The sequence below is a fragment of the Lepidochelys olivacea genome, assembly GCF_965140295.1.
Source record: "Lepidochelys olivacea isolate rLepOli2 genome assembly, chromosome: 3".
NCBI classification, from domain to species: Eukaryota; Metazoa; Chordata; order Testudines; family Cheloniidae; genus Lepidochelys; species Lepidochelys olivacea.
Genome location: NC_140413.1, coordinates 12,336,931 through 12,353,027, shown reverse-complemented (window position 1 = coordinate 12,353,027; position 16,097 = coordinate 12,336,931). Strand labels below are relative to the sequence as shown.

General features: G+C 42.8%; 1 protein-coding gene across 3 annotated transcripts in view; it reads right to left on the bottom strand.

Annotated features, from left to right (window-relative positions):
* The window catches only part of PKHD1 (PKHD1 ciliary IPT domain containing fibrocystin/polyductin), a 433,326-nt gene that overhangs the window by 167,006 nt on the left and 250,223 nt on the right, over positions 1–16,097 (bottom strand). For all 3 annotated transcript variants that reach the window (XM_084623857.1, XM_084623855.1, XM_084623856.1), the window contains exons 50-51: positions 4,807–4,872; positions 3,646–3,774 (exon numbers count right to left, since the gene is read on the bottom strand). In XM_084623857.1, the coding sequence (XP_084479983.1) occupies positions 3,646–3,774; positions 4,807–4,872 (195 nt within the window). The remainder of the gene's footprint in view (positions 1–3,645; positions 3,775–4,806; positions 4,873–16,097) is intronic.

Sequence of the window (16,097 nt, the reverse complement as noted above, 5' to 3'; positions counted from 1 at the left end):
GGACAAATTGGAGAGAGTCCAGCAGAGGGCAACAAAAACTATTAGGGGGCTGGGGCACATGATTTATGAGGAGAGGATGAGGGAGCTGGGCTTGGTTAGTCTGCAGAAGAGAAGAGTGAGGGGGCATTTGATAGCAGCCTTCAACTCGCTGAAGGGGGGTTCCAAAGAGGATGGAGCTAGGCTGTTCTCAGTGGTGGCAGATGACAGAACAAGGAGCAATGGTCTCAAGTTGCAGTGGGGGAGGTCTAGGTTGGATATTAGGAAACACTATTTCATTAGGAGGGTGGTGAAGCACTGGAATGGGTTACCTAGGGACATGGTGGAATCTCCATCCTTAGAGGTTTTTAAGACCTAGTTTGACAAAACCCTGGCTGGGATAATTTAATTGGTGTTGGTCCTGCTTTGAGCAGGGGGTTGGACTAGATGACCTCCTGAGGTCTCTTCCAACCCTCATCTTCTGTGATTCTATGAATAACACCACGACTAATGGTACCTGTGACCGATTTTTAGGACCCTGTGTGAAGTTGCATGGTTAGTCACCCTGGCAGTTGCAACTAGTGGGTCTCAACACCCACTCAGGAGGAGTGAAGATGAAGTGTTTCTAAGGCAAGAGAGGGTAAAGGTGAGGTAGGTGATAGAACAGCCAGCTTGGGAGGAAGAGCAAGGTAGAGAGTTTATTCCTGTGGTTCTTAAATTAAAATAAAGGAAAAGCATGGGAAGCAGGGTGGAGTAGGTTTTGGACACTAACCAAGCATGTGTGTATGTGCACCAGGCTGAAACCCAAGAAGGGATTATATCGATTTACAGCAACATGACAGTTATTTACAACGCGTGGAATGCAGGGAAACAGAAGGAACTGCTCTCTATAAACTAACACACTGCACTGAATTGTGCATGGCCTGACATGCAAATACTCCTCTTGTTTGTTTATTTTTGCTTATAAAATGTTTTGCTTTGGTTTCCCCATTCAATAAGGTTTTTAAAGGGTGGAGATGGCATGTTTTGCACCACTGTGAAGCAGCATGTTCTAAAGAGTTGAACAGTAGGACTCAGAACTAAGGATTCTTGAATTCTAAGGCTGCTCTGGGGTCTTGGGTATGTCACTTATTTTTGTCTGCGCTTTACTTTCTCCATGTGAAGAATGGGTATAATACAGCTTTATATACCACACAACAGAAGTGTTGTGAGGATTAGTTAATATCTCTGTTCTTATCTTCAGGCCGCAAAAAAGCTTGGGACCAGCATACCTAAAAGAGCCTAATGCTGCAGGATGAAAATTGTGGTCAACAGCTCTGCCCTGAGACACAGTGGAACTTTTTCCCATAAGGCTTAAGATCATCTGTGCAGGAGACAGAGCTTTCTTGAGGGCCAGTTCATGACTTTGGAAGGAACTCCTCCAGGAACAAAGCATCATCATAAACGTCACCGTCTTCCGCTCCAACTGCAAGGTGCACTTCTTCAGCTTGCCTTATCTAACATAAACACAGAGCAGTGGGGGGAAAAAGCCTACCAAAAGAAAACACTCCACTGCACATACAATGAACCACATGTGAAAAGAAGTTAATCATGCTGCTCAATGCATAACCAGAAGGCGCTCAGATACTACAGTGATGAGGGTCATACAAGAACCTAGGTAGCATAGAATAGAAAAGACAGCACTTTTTCTGTTTGTGAATTGTAACTGAATAGGGCATGATTTTTACAAATTTGGTCACTATTTATATTTTTTACAATTTTTTTGTGTCACTGCTAGAGGTTTCTTTGAAAAATTACTGCGTCTTCATCAAAATTTGAAATATTTCAGCCAGCTCTACAGTTAGTTGAAAAACAGTTAGGGGGGAGACATGGGAAAACTTTATCAATTTTTTATCTATATTTGAAATTTGAGTGGAATTCTTCAACCCGATCTCGTGAAAGAGGTAGATGAGTCAGCGTTTTGTGTACTAGCCTATCACTAGGCTACCTGGAGTCTCTCTTCTGCCCAGAATCCCTTGAGGAAGTCACTTAGCCTCCCTGTGCTTTTCTTCCACATCTGTAACATGGGGATAATAGTGCTTTTCTATTTCACCGGGATGTTGTGAGGACACAGACAGTAAAGATTTGGAGGTAATGGAGACATATAAGTATTTTAGATAAACAGAATGTTTTCCAGTCCTGTTTGTGAACGTAGTGATCTGATCATTGTCTGACTCATTTGGGCTCTGACCTTGCAAACACCTAGGCATCTGTACACATTGTAGCCAATGGGGGTCCAGAGAGAAGCAAACTTATGTAGATGCTTATGTGTTAGCCAGAACAGAGCCCTAATTATCTGTGTCAGAAGTCTGGCCAGGGGGTTCTGGGAGCAGCTGTGTCTTTCCCCCATCTAATATACAACTCACACTACTAATTCTCTCTTCAACTAAAGCTGATTTTTACTACATCCATAATGTGTTATTTAATTATTTCTCATTTACATGTGGGGCCAGTGAAACACTTCCGGGATGCAATAAAATAAAATGCAAAAGTAATAATCTCAACTTGCCCTAGAGGTAAAAAATGACAACAGAAAGACCTTCCAGCCCCCACAAGAAAAACAGATGACAAAACCCAGGTCCTCAGAGTAGGTCTGAGACAGGCCTTCCAGAAGGATCAGCAAACTCAGGCTCTGTCAGACCAAGTTGGGGGGGAAATTCAGAATTCAGGACACTTCATTGAGAGTGCCCTGCATCCACCACCCAGACATACAAGTCTAAGGACTGCCAGCGTTATAATTAGTACAATATATTATTTATATTGCTGTAGTGCCTCGAAGCCCCAGCCGTGATCAGGGCCCTGTTGTCCCAGGCACTGGACATGCATGCATATAACACAGCGTCCCTGCCACAAAGGACTTACAATCTAAAACGAGAAGACAGGCAAAGGCTGAGAGAAAAGAAGCTTAATTATCGCCAACATTTAGAAGTGGAGCTGGAGCATCCACACTTGCACAACCTGACATATGAAGTCTTAGCAGAAGCAGGATTTGTACCCAATTCTCCTGAGACACAGAATAAATGCCTTATCTAGATAACCATATGATATCAGCACTCCAGCTAATCTCCACTGTTGGGGTAAAGTCCAAAGACAAGGATGGACTTGGGGGTTGGACTAGATGACCTCCTGAAGTCCCTGATATTCTATGATTCTATGACTCAATGATACTTAGAAACCTAATCCATAAACAGATTTAGAGATCTAAATGAACAGTTGGACAGGCAACCAGAAAGCAAAATGGAAGCCAGTACAGTCTTGGGAGCTCGGCTGAAATATGCTCCCTGTGTGAAACACTGCTAGGTAAGTGGAAAGAGACATTCTGCATTAGCTATGATATGGTACACCTGAGTTTACTTAAGGAAAAAAAAACCACCACAGAACCGTGGGTATATTTGTGCAGTAGATAAGGGTGTGTGAGAGAGAAATACAGAGAAGTCTGCTTCTGGGGCAATGTTTGTTCTAACATGCACGCATTCATGCTGCAGTCTAAGGTCATATGTTTGTGTCCTGTGTACACTGGAATTTACAGTTCTGTTAATTAGCACGTGGTAAAACTGGACTAACATTTCCAGTGTAGACAAACCTTTGGTATTACTGAGAGAAACTCAGAACTGTACTTCCCTTACTTACTAGGCAAGATGACGACATCCTCACCAGAGGCTGGAATGCTGTGGTTGTATCCACCCCAGCCTTGTTTCACTCCACTCCATGATTCAGGGAATGACCATTTCAAAATTACGTCAGAAGGAGAGACTGGAGCTAGAACACAGGATGGACAAAGAAGATGTATTTGGAATTGTCATTTGCCCCACAAAACCAAAACTTGCCCAATGAGCAAAACCCTACCCTACCCTACCCACAAGTGTGTGCTCTCATTTTGTGCCTTCCTACCCAAAAGCCAGGAAGCTAAATGGATTTTGTAATATGTCCTAAAGTTCAAAGGATCTAGGCTATGTGAAAATCAACTAAGCTCTTTGGAAGCAAGGACTTTTTTACTGTATATCTGTGCAGCATGTAGCATAACGAAGGTCTGGGGTGAAATCCTTGCTCCAGGGAAATGGTAAAATCCCAGTTGACTTCACTGGGGGCCAAGGTTTCACCCTTGATCCAGATTGAGGCTTCTAGGCATTTCTGCAATACAAATAAATAACAATTATAATAATCTTGTGAGGTAGGTAAGTTTTATGAACCCTGTTCCATAGTATAATGAAGGCCAATGAAGTTGAGCCCAACTTAGATTGTGAGCTCTCTGGGGCAGGCTCTGTCTTTCTGTTATTTGTATGTACAATGCCTAACACAATGGGGCCCTGATCCCTAGCTGAGGCCTCTAAGCTCTACTGCAACAGAAATAAATTTCTGTAACAATAGTGGACTACATAGCAAATCTGTGGCAAATCCCAGATTAGAACTCTGTAGGTCTTCCTTCTTTCCAGCCCTATCCTTTGGTCTATTATGCTGTCTGGCTCAATGTGTAACTGTATAATAATGTCATGCTATTATCCTAAGATCACTGTGTAGCACTAAAATATATTGTAGTCTTACATTCTCCATGACCTTTATGATCTGATATGGTATTTCTTAACAAAAGTTTATAGTCTTTTATAATGTGGAATCACACATTCATCACATGCAATGGTAGATGTGGCTCTTAAATGAATGCCAAGAGCCCCTTTTGGGCTGACAGATGTACAAAACATAGAGGTGATGTACAGCGACATTTTCCTGCACACCTAGTAAAAGGAATTGCTGTGGCTGTTAGACGAAACCAGTCAGCCTGAGACCACCACATACCTGGTGTAGGTAGAGTGACTTTTTCTTCCTCTTTGAATGTTACTTGGATTAGGTCTTCACTTGTAACTGAAAAGAGAGGGTGCATGGCTTGTAGACAAACCCCATGAGCAACTCAATGGAAACTAACAAAAGCAATTAGACAGTAATCTCTGATACAATGTTTTCTGATCATTCACATTTCTAACAACAAAAGGTTTCCCAAGTACCTAGCCTTGCTGATCCTTTTTCAACCATTTTTCTTACAGTGTTTTTATAAATAAATGAATACATTTTTGTTTGTAGGCACTGAAGGGCTCCTGGCACCTTACCAAAAAAAGCTGAGAGCAGATATACAATAAACAAAAGCTACAGTTGGCATGCCAACTTCATTTATCCCTTTGTAAAACTAGAGTAGCTCTATTGACTGCAATCGCGTTACACTGGTGAGTTACTTTGGATTTACAATGGGGTAACTGAGATCAGAAAGGGAACTGTAGCTTTTGTTCATTGTGTGTATGTATGTTCTTGGAATCTAAGTCAAGACTGGATGCCTTTCTAAAAGAAATGCACTAGTTCAACCAAGATTTATGGTTAGAGCCAGGAATTCTATGGCCCGTGGTATGTAGGCGGTCAGACTAGATTATAATAATTGTAACCCCCTCTGCTAGGTTTTGCCAACAGCGACAAGGGCTCGGTTCATCTATTAAAATTAATACCCCACTAGCTTGAGCTCCTAGCCAGCATTTCTGGGATCACTAAATACCTTTATTGGGAGCCCTTAATAGGCAATACTTCCTACTCGCAAGCACTGAGTCTGTGTATGAGGAAAGGAACACTTTATTGGGGGAAAGGGAACACAGCATCATCTTGGGGAAAACAGCAACAATGATCTAAATGAATGACAAGTAAAACACTCCCCCATGGTTGTTGTTGGCATCCTTTCGTCTGTGAGAGATGGTGGGAATAGAGCAGCCTATGATGTAGATGGTTTGCAATGTCTCATGTGACTGAATAGGCCAATCTGAGATTTGCATGATCTTTGGCAGTTATTGCAAATGTCTGTATCTTGCTTACTTCCTGCGGGCTCTTTTCTCCTCAAGCTGTAGGAGCCAGCTCCTGTCACTGACTTTGATACCCTCATGGAGACGATGTCACCACTTGTTACGGTCACTTGCCAAGATTTCCCATTGGTCAGGATCAATTGCAAATTCCTTCAGATCTCACCTTGCATGTGTCTTCATATTGAACCTGTTGTTCTTGTTCACTCTGATAGCTCTCTGTATAGCATGTCCTTGGGTATGTGTCCATCTTCCAACCTACTCAGATGGCCCAGCCAGTGCAGTTGTCTTTGCTTGAGCAGGATTGTCACAGTTGGTAAATTTGCCCTTTGAAGAACCTCTGTGCTGGTGACTTTATCTTGCCATTTGGTGTTGAGTATGCAGTGTAAACAACATAGGTGGAAATTGTTCAACATTTTCTCCTGATGAGCATAAGTTGTCCATGTTTACCCACCATACATGAGAGTGATGAGGACATAAGCTTGGTACACTAGTATTTTGGTCTTGATAGTAAGCTTTGAGTTCTTCCATGCTCTTTTAGTTAGTCTGCTAAAGGTGGTGGCAGCCTTTCCAATGTGAACATTTAGTTCTTTATTCAGTGAGAGGTTGGTGGTCACTGTAGAACCTAAATTACTGAACTTTTGGACTACTTCTAGCTGGTTTGCATTTAAGGTAATTGAAGGATCTTGTAGAACCCCCTGTTCTAATACAACCATTTTCTTGATGCTGATGGTGAGAGCAAATGCCTGACAGGTACTTGAAAGCAGTCCATGAGTTCTTGTATTATATCTTCACTGTTGGTTATGACGGCAGCATCATCAGTGAATAGAAATTCCCTAATCATCAACTTTTTTACTTTGGTCTTTGACTTAAATCGGGACAGGTTGAAGAGTTTCCCATCTGATCTTGTGTGGAGATACACTCCATCTTTCATAAAAAGAAAAGGAGTACTTGTGGCACCTTAGAGACTAACCAATTTATTTGAGCATAAGCTTTCGTGAGCTACAGCTCACTTCATCGGATGCATACTGTGGAAAGTGTAGAAGATCTTTTTACATACACACAAAGCATGAAAAAATACCTCCTCCCACCCCACTCTCCTGCTGGTAATAGATTATCTAACGTGATCACTCTCCTTACAATGTGTATGATAATCAAGGTGGGCCATTTCCAGCACAAATCCAGGTTTTCTCACTCCCCCCCCCACACACACACACAAAAACCCACTCTCCTGCTGGTAATAGCTTATCTAGAAAGTCACTTTAGATAAGCTATTACCAGCAGGAGAATGGGTTTGTGGGGGGTGGTGGTGGTGAGAAAACCTGGATTTGTGCTGGAAATGGCCCACCTTGATTATCATACACATTGTAAGGAGAGTGATCACTTTAGATAAGCTATTACCAGCAGGACAGTGGGGTGGGAGGAGGTATTTTTTCATGCTTTGTGTGTATGTAAAAAGATCTTCTACACTTTCCACAGTATGCATCCGATGAAGTGAGCTGTAGCTCACGAAAGCTTATGCTCAAATAAATTGGTTAGTCTCTAAGGTGCCACAAGTACTCCTTTCCTTTTTGCGAATACAGACTAACACGGCTGTTACTCTGAAATCCATCTTTCATGTCCTTAGATGCACAGTTCAGTATTACTGAGAAGAAGATTCCAAAGAGTGTAGGGGCAAGAACACATCCTTGCTTCACTCTGCTTTTCATCTCAAAGCTGTACGAAGTGGACCCATCAAACTGGACAGTTGCTCTCATGTTGTTGTGGAATGAACGTATAAAACTTAACAGGGTTGGTGGACATCTTATCTTTTCTAACATTGCAAATAGATTTGCTCTGCTGACTGTGTTGAATGCTTTGGTTAGGTCCACAAAGGTGATGTACAATGGTCAGTTTTTCTCTCTGCAATTTTCTTGGAGTTGATGCAGAGAAAATATCATGTTTATCGTTGATCTTCCAGCCCTGAATTCGCACTGTGATTTAGGGTAGACATGATTCACCAGCTGTTGTAGGCGCACTAAGATGACTTTTGCAAAAGCTTTTCCTGCTATGCTTAGTTGCAAGATACCCCTGTAGTTGTTGCAGTCACACTTTTTGCCTTTATTTTCTATACAAAGTGATGATGTTTGTGTCGCACATCTCTTGTGGTACCTCACCCTCTTTCCAGCATTTAAGCAGCAGCTGATGGAGATGTAGTAATAGGCTGTCTTTCCCGTACTTGAGGATTTCTACTGGGATGCCATCTTTTCAGGAGCCTTGCCACTTGGCAGCTAATCAATGGTCTTGCTTAGCTCTTCTACAGTGGGCTCCAGATCTAGCTGTGGCATGACCTGTAGAGTTGATATTTGGTCCACTGACTCACTGGTGATGTTTCTTTCTTGTGCGTATAGCTCTGAATAGTGTTCAACCCAACAAGACAACTGCTTGATTTTATCTGTAATGATTTCACCGCTGTGCGATTTGAGAGGGGCAATCTTGTTGACAGTGGGACCTAGAGCTCTCTAAATGAATTACAAGTAACACACTGCCCATGGTAACTTTGGCAATAGTCTTAACTTGGTTCGCTAGTAGCCGGTGTGAATGTCCAGTAGGCAAACAGCCCTTTTACCACATCACTTCTCTCTTCTCCCTCCGCTAAACACAACTCATGCTTAGGTGTCAATGGATAGCGTAGTCCCAGAATCCTGAGGTGTACTTGGGCAGACCTGCCTCCAATCCCTTGCAAAATCCTACCAGGTCCTGTCCTGAGGCACCACTACTTAACCCAGCTATAGTGATTTCAGCTTTATTTGGTGGCTGGGTAGAAAAAAACCATACCAGAATTTACTCACCTCTGCTGCTATCCTCAGTGGCTTCAACAAAGAGCCCTCTTTGCATTGCATCCCCTCAAGAAGCTACCTTGTGGGTTTCATCAAAGAACTGTCCCCACAGTATAGGCTCCTCAATGAAGGGGAATCAGTAGTAATGTAGGACCCTTGAGAAGACCCTTACTAAAGATGTGAGCCCTTTCCTCAGTTCCAATTCTGAACCAATTCTGAGTGTGTGTACAGTTATGGTGACTCCCAAGTGTCACTGGAGGAATTTTGGGTAATGAACTTATGCAGATGAAGCTCTCACTGTAGCCACAGTTCCCACTATTCACCAACAGAGGGGGGCAGAGAGCTTCTTCTCCTCTGGAACTTCTGTCCATCTTGAGTTCTGAATAAATAACATATGCAGATGAGGTAGCTCTGTGGCCGTTCTTCCCCCATTCACCAGATAGGAGCAGAGAGCTCGTTACCTTCTAGAGCTTCAGGCCACAGGGCTGATCATAAACCTACCTCTTGACCTTAAAATTGGTGAATCTAGAGCAGGGGAAAGTTCCAAGGCTACATGACTATGCTCATAGCTCTACAGAGGCAATGTTACAAAGGAGAAGTCTTACTAGCTAGCCATTCAAGAACACTCTTATCTTCTCCACAACATGCACCTTAACCTGCCAATGGGAGTGCATATCACCTTGTACTTTACTTACATTATATTTAAACAAACCTTTGTCCTTTTAAATTGTGAAAGCCACTCCCCTCCTTACCTCCCTTCCCATCTCCCAGTGCAACCAAGCTAATTTAGAATATCTGAGGTCCATTAATTTTAAGTGTCAATAAATTAGTGGGAATAATCAAAATACTTGATTCTTTCTGATAATTACTATCTGATGTCAGTTTAAAACACTAGACTGCGTTAGTAGCATATGCTCCTATGCCGAATGAGGCTTCCATAATTAAACAGAATGGGATTCCATGTGGGTTTTCCCATGCCTGATTAATTCGTAATCAGGTGCCACAACCCTGCTCTTCAGCGACACCTTGTTTCCCAATAGTTAATTACAGTCTGGTGCCATATTTACAAAAGCCACTCTGAAATGCAAAGTCACCATAGGGGGACTCCACTTAATAGTGCCATGGAGTTGGGTCTGCCACACTGCTTCTGTCTCTTGTTGAGATGGGTGTAGTGGTTAGGGTGCTAGCCTGGAGCTCTGGAGCACTGAGTCCAATTTCTTGCCCCTGCTGCAAACTTTCTTGCCCTGCTGTGTGAACTTAGTGTCTGTATGCCTCAACTCCCCATCTGTGAAATGGGGACCAGGGCACTTCCCTAACTGCCAGGAATGTTGTGAGGATAAATGGATTAAAGACTGTGAGACATTATGGTGCAGGGGCAACATGAGTACCATGGAGAGATTAATGCTTTTCTTGTGGTACTGTTTTACCTCAGCTTTAGTGGTGAGAAACAAAGAAAACCTTAACAGTAGAATTAGTGCCAGAAAGATAAAGCTGGCAGTGAAAAGCCTGAACAAAAATATGTTCTTTTCATAAATTTCTGAATGATACCAGACTGAGGCTTAGTTCTAATTCTGTCAGGAATGAACTCAACAGGTAAAAGGGAGGCAAAGGGTAATTTGGGTATAAGCGATGACACAATCTATCATAATAGGAGAGAGCTGAGAAGTAGGACTACCTGAAGTAACTTATTGTTTCAGGAGAATGGTTTAGACCATCTGCTGTAGACCAGTCTATTCGCTATTCATTTTCCTCTCACTTATGTCATGGCAAATCAGAAATAATCCTGTGAAATCAATGGAGTTGAACACCAGAGTATAAACAGTTGCAAGGGACAGGAGAATCCTACAACCGTGCTTTTGTTACAAGGTATGAGACATGCTCATCTGACTTGGCTACACACACACACAGCTTTTTTCGCAGTATAACCCGGTTTGTCTGATTACTTCTGTTTGGAAAAATGCATTCAGGGAAAATCTGGCCAGCTATCCCCATACTGCCTCAGCAGGAAATAGAATATCCAGCAGACATTCAGAATGGCACCAGCAACACATGAAACAGAGAACACTGGGATTTCCCACCACACAGAGAGCTCAGCACAAGGAGGACTGTTTGTTGTGGTTACATAGAGCAGATGAAGGGGTCCTGTTTATACAGCAGGTAACACTATTGCAGCCTGGTTACATGAAGACAACCATATTAGGCCAAGCCAATGACAAAAGCAACTCCTGGTTAGCTGCCATGGTAACTACTCAAGTGGGGTGATAATCGTAACTATGTTTAGAGCTAACCACATCACTAACTTATCAGCTTGGTTAAAAACTGCATGGGTTTGATTCTCTACCGTTTGGCACTTAATGTAATTATTTATGCTAGTGCAAGGCAAACTAGGTGTAAAGCACAACCATGCTGATTGGGAAGCATTTTATACCCACTTCATTCAGGTGTAAATGCCTACACAAGGTCCGATTCAAGCCCAGAGAGTGGACAAGAACATAATTACCTCGTTCTCTGGGTGGTTTTGTTTATATATTGAGTATATTATCATCATTTAAGCAAGGAACAGGAAGAGATACAGGCAACACAGATAAAGGATGTCATTAGTAAACATTGGATTAAAGGGCCTCTTCGCAACATGCAGTTATAAGGCTCCAGGTCCTAGTTGTATAAAAACTTTATCAGGCCCACCAATTTTCTGTCCGATTACAGCCCTTCCTGGATGCTTGGGCTGTGAATCATACATAAAGGCCTTCGTGAATTCAAACTTCCTGGCATCTTCCTTCCCCTGGTTTAGGTCTCTGAGTTGATGTGAAGGAGGAGCAAAACAGTCTTTCATCAGCTATGTAGTGACAGAAAACTTGCCTGTGGTTATTAGAAAGTGCTGAAACTAGGATAAATGCTCCAGTGCTCTGAGTTACAAATAACAAACACCATCATGCCATTCAACATCAATAGAGCCAACACAGATCATGGGAAACATCAAAACTTTTAGAAATAACACTCGACTACAAGGCATCTGCAGCACTACACATGAGACAGATCTTCCAAGGCTGGGGAGATGGAGATAGAATATTTGGTTAATTAATAGAAGGTGCCATATACTAGGGTGCTCAGAACTGTATCATCATATGGATTTGGATACCATGCTGATCGGCAGCAATATAAAACCTTAAGATGTGGCAAACCAAGACTGACTTCCTCTCTTAATGGATTAATAATGGCTGCAGCAAAGACTGAGGCAGCATGAGCTTCCTCAATCTGCCATACTAATGGGCAACAATCCAGAATTACCAGGACTATCTCTAAGAGTGAAAGAGCGCAGTTTAGTCTTCATTTTCTGATCACCACAATCCACTCACTCTTTGGCCTCTCCACTGAGGTTGCCAACGAGGATGACAATTGGTGCTGTGTGTGAGGGTGTTTTTCCATGGGTCGGTGATTGGGGCACCTGTCCGCTAGGAACTGAAATGAGAACACTCAACTCATTTCATAGAAGTAAGGGTAAGATTTTGTCATGGTTATTTTTAGTAAAAGTCACGGACGGTCATGGGCAATAAACGAAAAGTCATGGGCGCTGTGACCTGTTCATGACTTTTATTAGCAATGACGGCAAAGAGAGAGGGCTGGAGAGGGTAGGGGGGAATGACAGCTGGGCCCCATGGTGGGGGACTGACAGCCACAGCCCCACTTCTATGGAGGAGGCGGGACAGCTCTGGCTTCAGCCTCGGCCGAAACCATGGGGCAGGGGCACACAGCAGCAGCTCTGGCTTAGGTCCCAGCCAAAGAGGTTGGGGGGGTCACACACAGCCCCGGCTCCGGCTGAAGCTGCGGGTCAGGGATGCACAGCCCTGGCTCCACCCCCACTGCCGATAGCTGATGCTGAAGTCACAGAGGGCCAGTAAAGTCACGGAATTCGTGACTTCCGTGACTAAATCATATCCTCACATATAAGCCACTGAAAAGCCTTCATATAGTACTGTGATCTTTGGAAACTACTTACCCGATCGGAATTCAAACTGGCTAGAAGTTAAAGGCTTATTATTGCATTACCAATCTCCTAAGCCATCCAGCTTCCCACTTCAAATCTTCCATCCAAAATGCCCCTTGAAACTTGGGCAATGAATATGAATGAAACATCTTTGTTTTGCTTATACAGTAATTTTCAATGTAAAGAACAACTCTTTAGAGGCCTGCTCTTCTCCTGCTGAGATCAATGAAAATCTCCCTTTGACTACAATGGAGTTTGGATCAGGCTTTAGGTATTTATAAGAAAGAACGATCAAAATAATGAAATTCAAGTTTCTTAAGCTAATTAAACAGCAAACCTGGTTTGATGCAGCACCAACACAATGCTAAGCCTTGATCCTGTGCAATGTGATCAATGTGAGTAGTCCCATTGACTTACTCACATTTACATGTGAGTAGTCCCATTGACTTCAAGGAGACAAGGCCCATATTTTAAGTTAATTGGAAAATGGGTTGGGAGTAAATGAAAAAGTTCAGTAACTATGTTAATAAAGTTTCAATCATGTTTTTGACAAATATTTCAACTAAAAATGTTTCAATTAATAAGCTTACTTGTCTTCATTTTCAAGGCCCTTCATGGCCTATCCCCACCCTACCTATCATCTCTTATTCACTACTGAGATTACAACCTCTTATTCACAACCTCCACCTTCACTCCCCACTAATTAAATTTTCAAACAAGCACCTTCATTCTTTCTCCCATGCTGCCCTTATGTCTGGGAGTTGCTCCCATAAAGATCTGCTAAGCCACCTCATTATCCACCTTCAAATCTCTCCTCTAAACTTTCTTTTGCAACAATACCTCCAAAAACCTAACAGCCACAGTCCGTTTGAGACCACTGTTTATCATGTTGGCCAATACTGTCCCATTGCTTCCTGGTACTTCCCCGACCCCACTTGTCTATTTATCCATCTGGTATGTCTTGATTTATACCTAGATTGTAAGCTCTTTGGGGCAGGGGCCATCTTTCAGTTGTACATAGGCGTACAGTGCCTACCACAATGGGATCCTGGTTCAAGACTCGTCTCCCAGATATTACCACAATGCAAATATAATTAATAATAATAATGAAAAGGTCATAAAAATGGAAAAACAAATGAAAAATGGTTCCACCTTGAACGCTTTGAAACAAAAACAACTTTGTAATTTCAAAAGGTTCCACAACACTAGGAATTTAAAATACATGCCACTGGTTATTTATATGGTGGTACTGCCCAGAGGCCCAAGTCAAGGATCAGGGCCCAGTCCTGGTAGGTGCTATACACATACATAATGAAAAGACAATCCCTGTCTCAAAGAACTGACAGTGCAAAAAAGGTCATTACTGTAGTTTGCATAGAATACCTCAGACTTAAAGATGCCATTGTCTGAGTTTGCCCCAGTATGACATTTACCTCCCCACACTGTGACATGAGCTCACCATGCCACAACGTGGTGATGTTACGTCAAAACACAGTTGTCAAGGTTCCTCCCCCACTCTGAACTCTAGGGTACAGATGTGGGGACCTGCATGAAAAACCTCCTAAGCTTATCTTTACCAGCTTAGGTCAAAACTTCCCCAAGGTACAAAATATTACCCCCGTTATCCTTGGACTGGCCGCTACCACCACCAAACTAATACTGGTTACTGGGGAAGAGCTGTTTGGACGCGTCCTTCCCCCCAAAATACTTCCCAAAACCTTGCACCCCACTTCCTGGACAAGGTTTGGTAAAAAGCCTCACCAATTTGCCTAGGTGACTACAGACCCAGACCCTTGGATCTTAAGAACAATGAACAATCCTCCCAACACTTGCACCCCCCCTTTCCTGGGAAATGTTGGATAAAAAGCCTCACCAATTTGCATAGGTGACCACGGACCCAAACCCTTGGATTTGAGAACAATGAAAAAGCATTCAGTGTTTTACAAGAAGACTTTTAATAAAAAATAGAAGTAAATAGAAATAAAGAAATCCCCCCTGTAAAATCAGGATGGTAGATACCTTACAGGGTAATTAGATTCAAAAACATAGAGAACCCCTCTAGGCAAAACCTTAAGTTACAAAAAAGATACACAGACAGAAATAGTTATTCTATTCAGCACAATTCTTTTCTCAGCCATTTAAAGAAATCATAACCTAACACATACCTAGCTAGATTACTTACTAAAAGTTCTAAGACTCCATTCCTGTTCTGTCCCTGGCCAAGACGACTAGACAGACAGACACAGACCCTTTGTTTCTCTCCCTCCTCCCAGCTTTTGAAAGTATCTTGTCTCCTCATTGGTCATTTTGGTCAGGTGCCAGCGAGGTTACCTTTAGCTTCTTAACCCTTTACAGGTGAGAGGAGCTTTCCCCTGGCCAGGAGGGATTTCAAAGCGGTTTACCCTTCCATTTATTTTTATGACACGCCCCCCAAATCTCAGCTAGGGTGAAACACTGGCTGGGATTTCTTCCTGGAGCTCTAGGAAAACAGAGTTAATAAGACACATGCATCTCTAAATATACTACCAAGTACATAAAGACTAACAATATTTTCCACATCTCAAGGACGATTTTAACCAGTTGATTCTGGGAAACTTTCACGGGAGAGTGCATCAGCCACTTTGTTAGAAGCTCCTGAGATGTGTTGGATGTCGAAATCAAAATCTTGGAGAGCTAAACTCCACCGAAGAAGTTTTTTGTTAGTTTCTTTGACGGTGTGAAGCCACTTTAGTGCAGCATGGTCGGTTTGCAGGTGGAAACGCCGTCCCCAAACATATGGGCGTAGCTTTTCCAGAGCGTAGACAATGGCATAACATTCTTTTTCAGTGACTGACCAGTTGCTTTCCCTCTCAGACAGTTTTTTGCTGAGAAACACTACAGGGTGGAATTCTTGATCAGGTCCTTTCTGCATTAAAACTGCTCCCACACCACGCTCGGATGCATCTGTGGTTACTAGGAACGGTTTGTCAAAGTCTGGGGCCCTTAGTACAGGGTCAGACATGAGTGTCGCTTTAAGCTTGTTAAAGGCCTTCTGACACTTTCCGGTCCACTGAACAGCATTTGGCTGTTTCTTTTTGGTTAGGTCTGTCAGTGGGGCAGCGATTTGGCTGTAGTGCGGTACAAATCGTCTGTAATAACCGGCCAAGCCTAAGAAGGATTGAACCTGTTTCTTTGACTTTGGGACAGGCCACTTTTGGATAGCATCCACTTTGGCCTGTAGGGGGCTGATAGTTCCTTGACCCACCTGGTGTCCAAGGTAAGTCACTCTGTTTAGGCCTATTTGACACTTCTTAGCCTTAACAGTTAGTCCTGCCTCCCTTATGCGCTCAAGGACTTTTTGTAGATGTTCCAGGTGGTCTGCCCAGGAATCCGAAAATATGGCCACATCGTCAAGGTAGGCGACTGCATATTCTCCTAATCCCGCTAGGAGACCATCTACAAGTCTTTGGA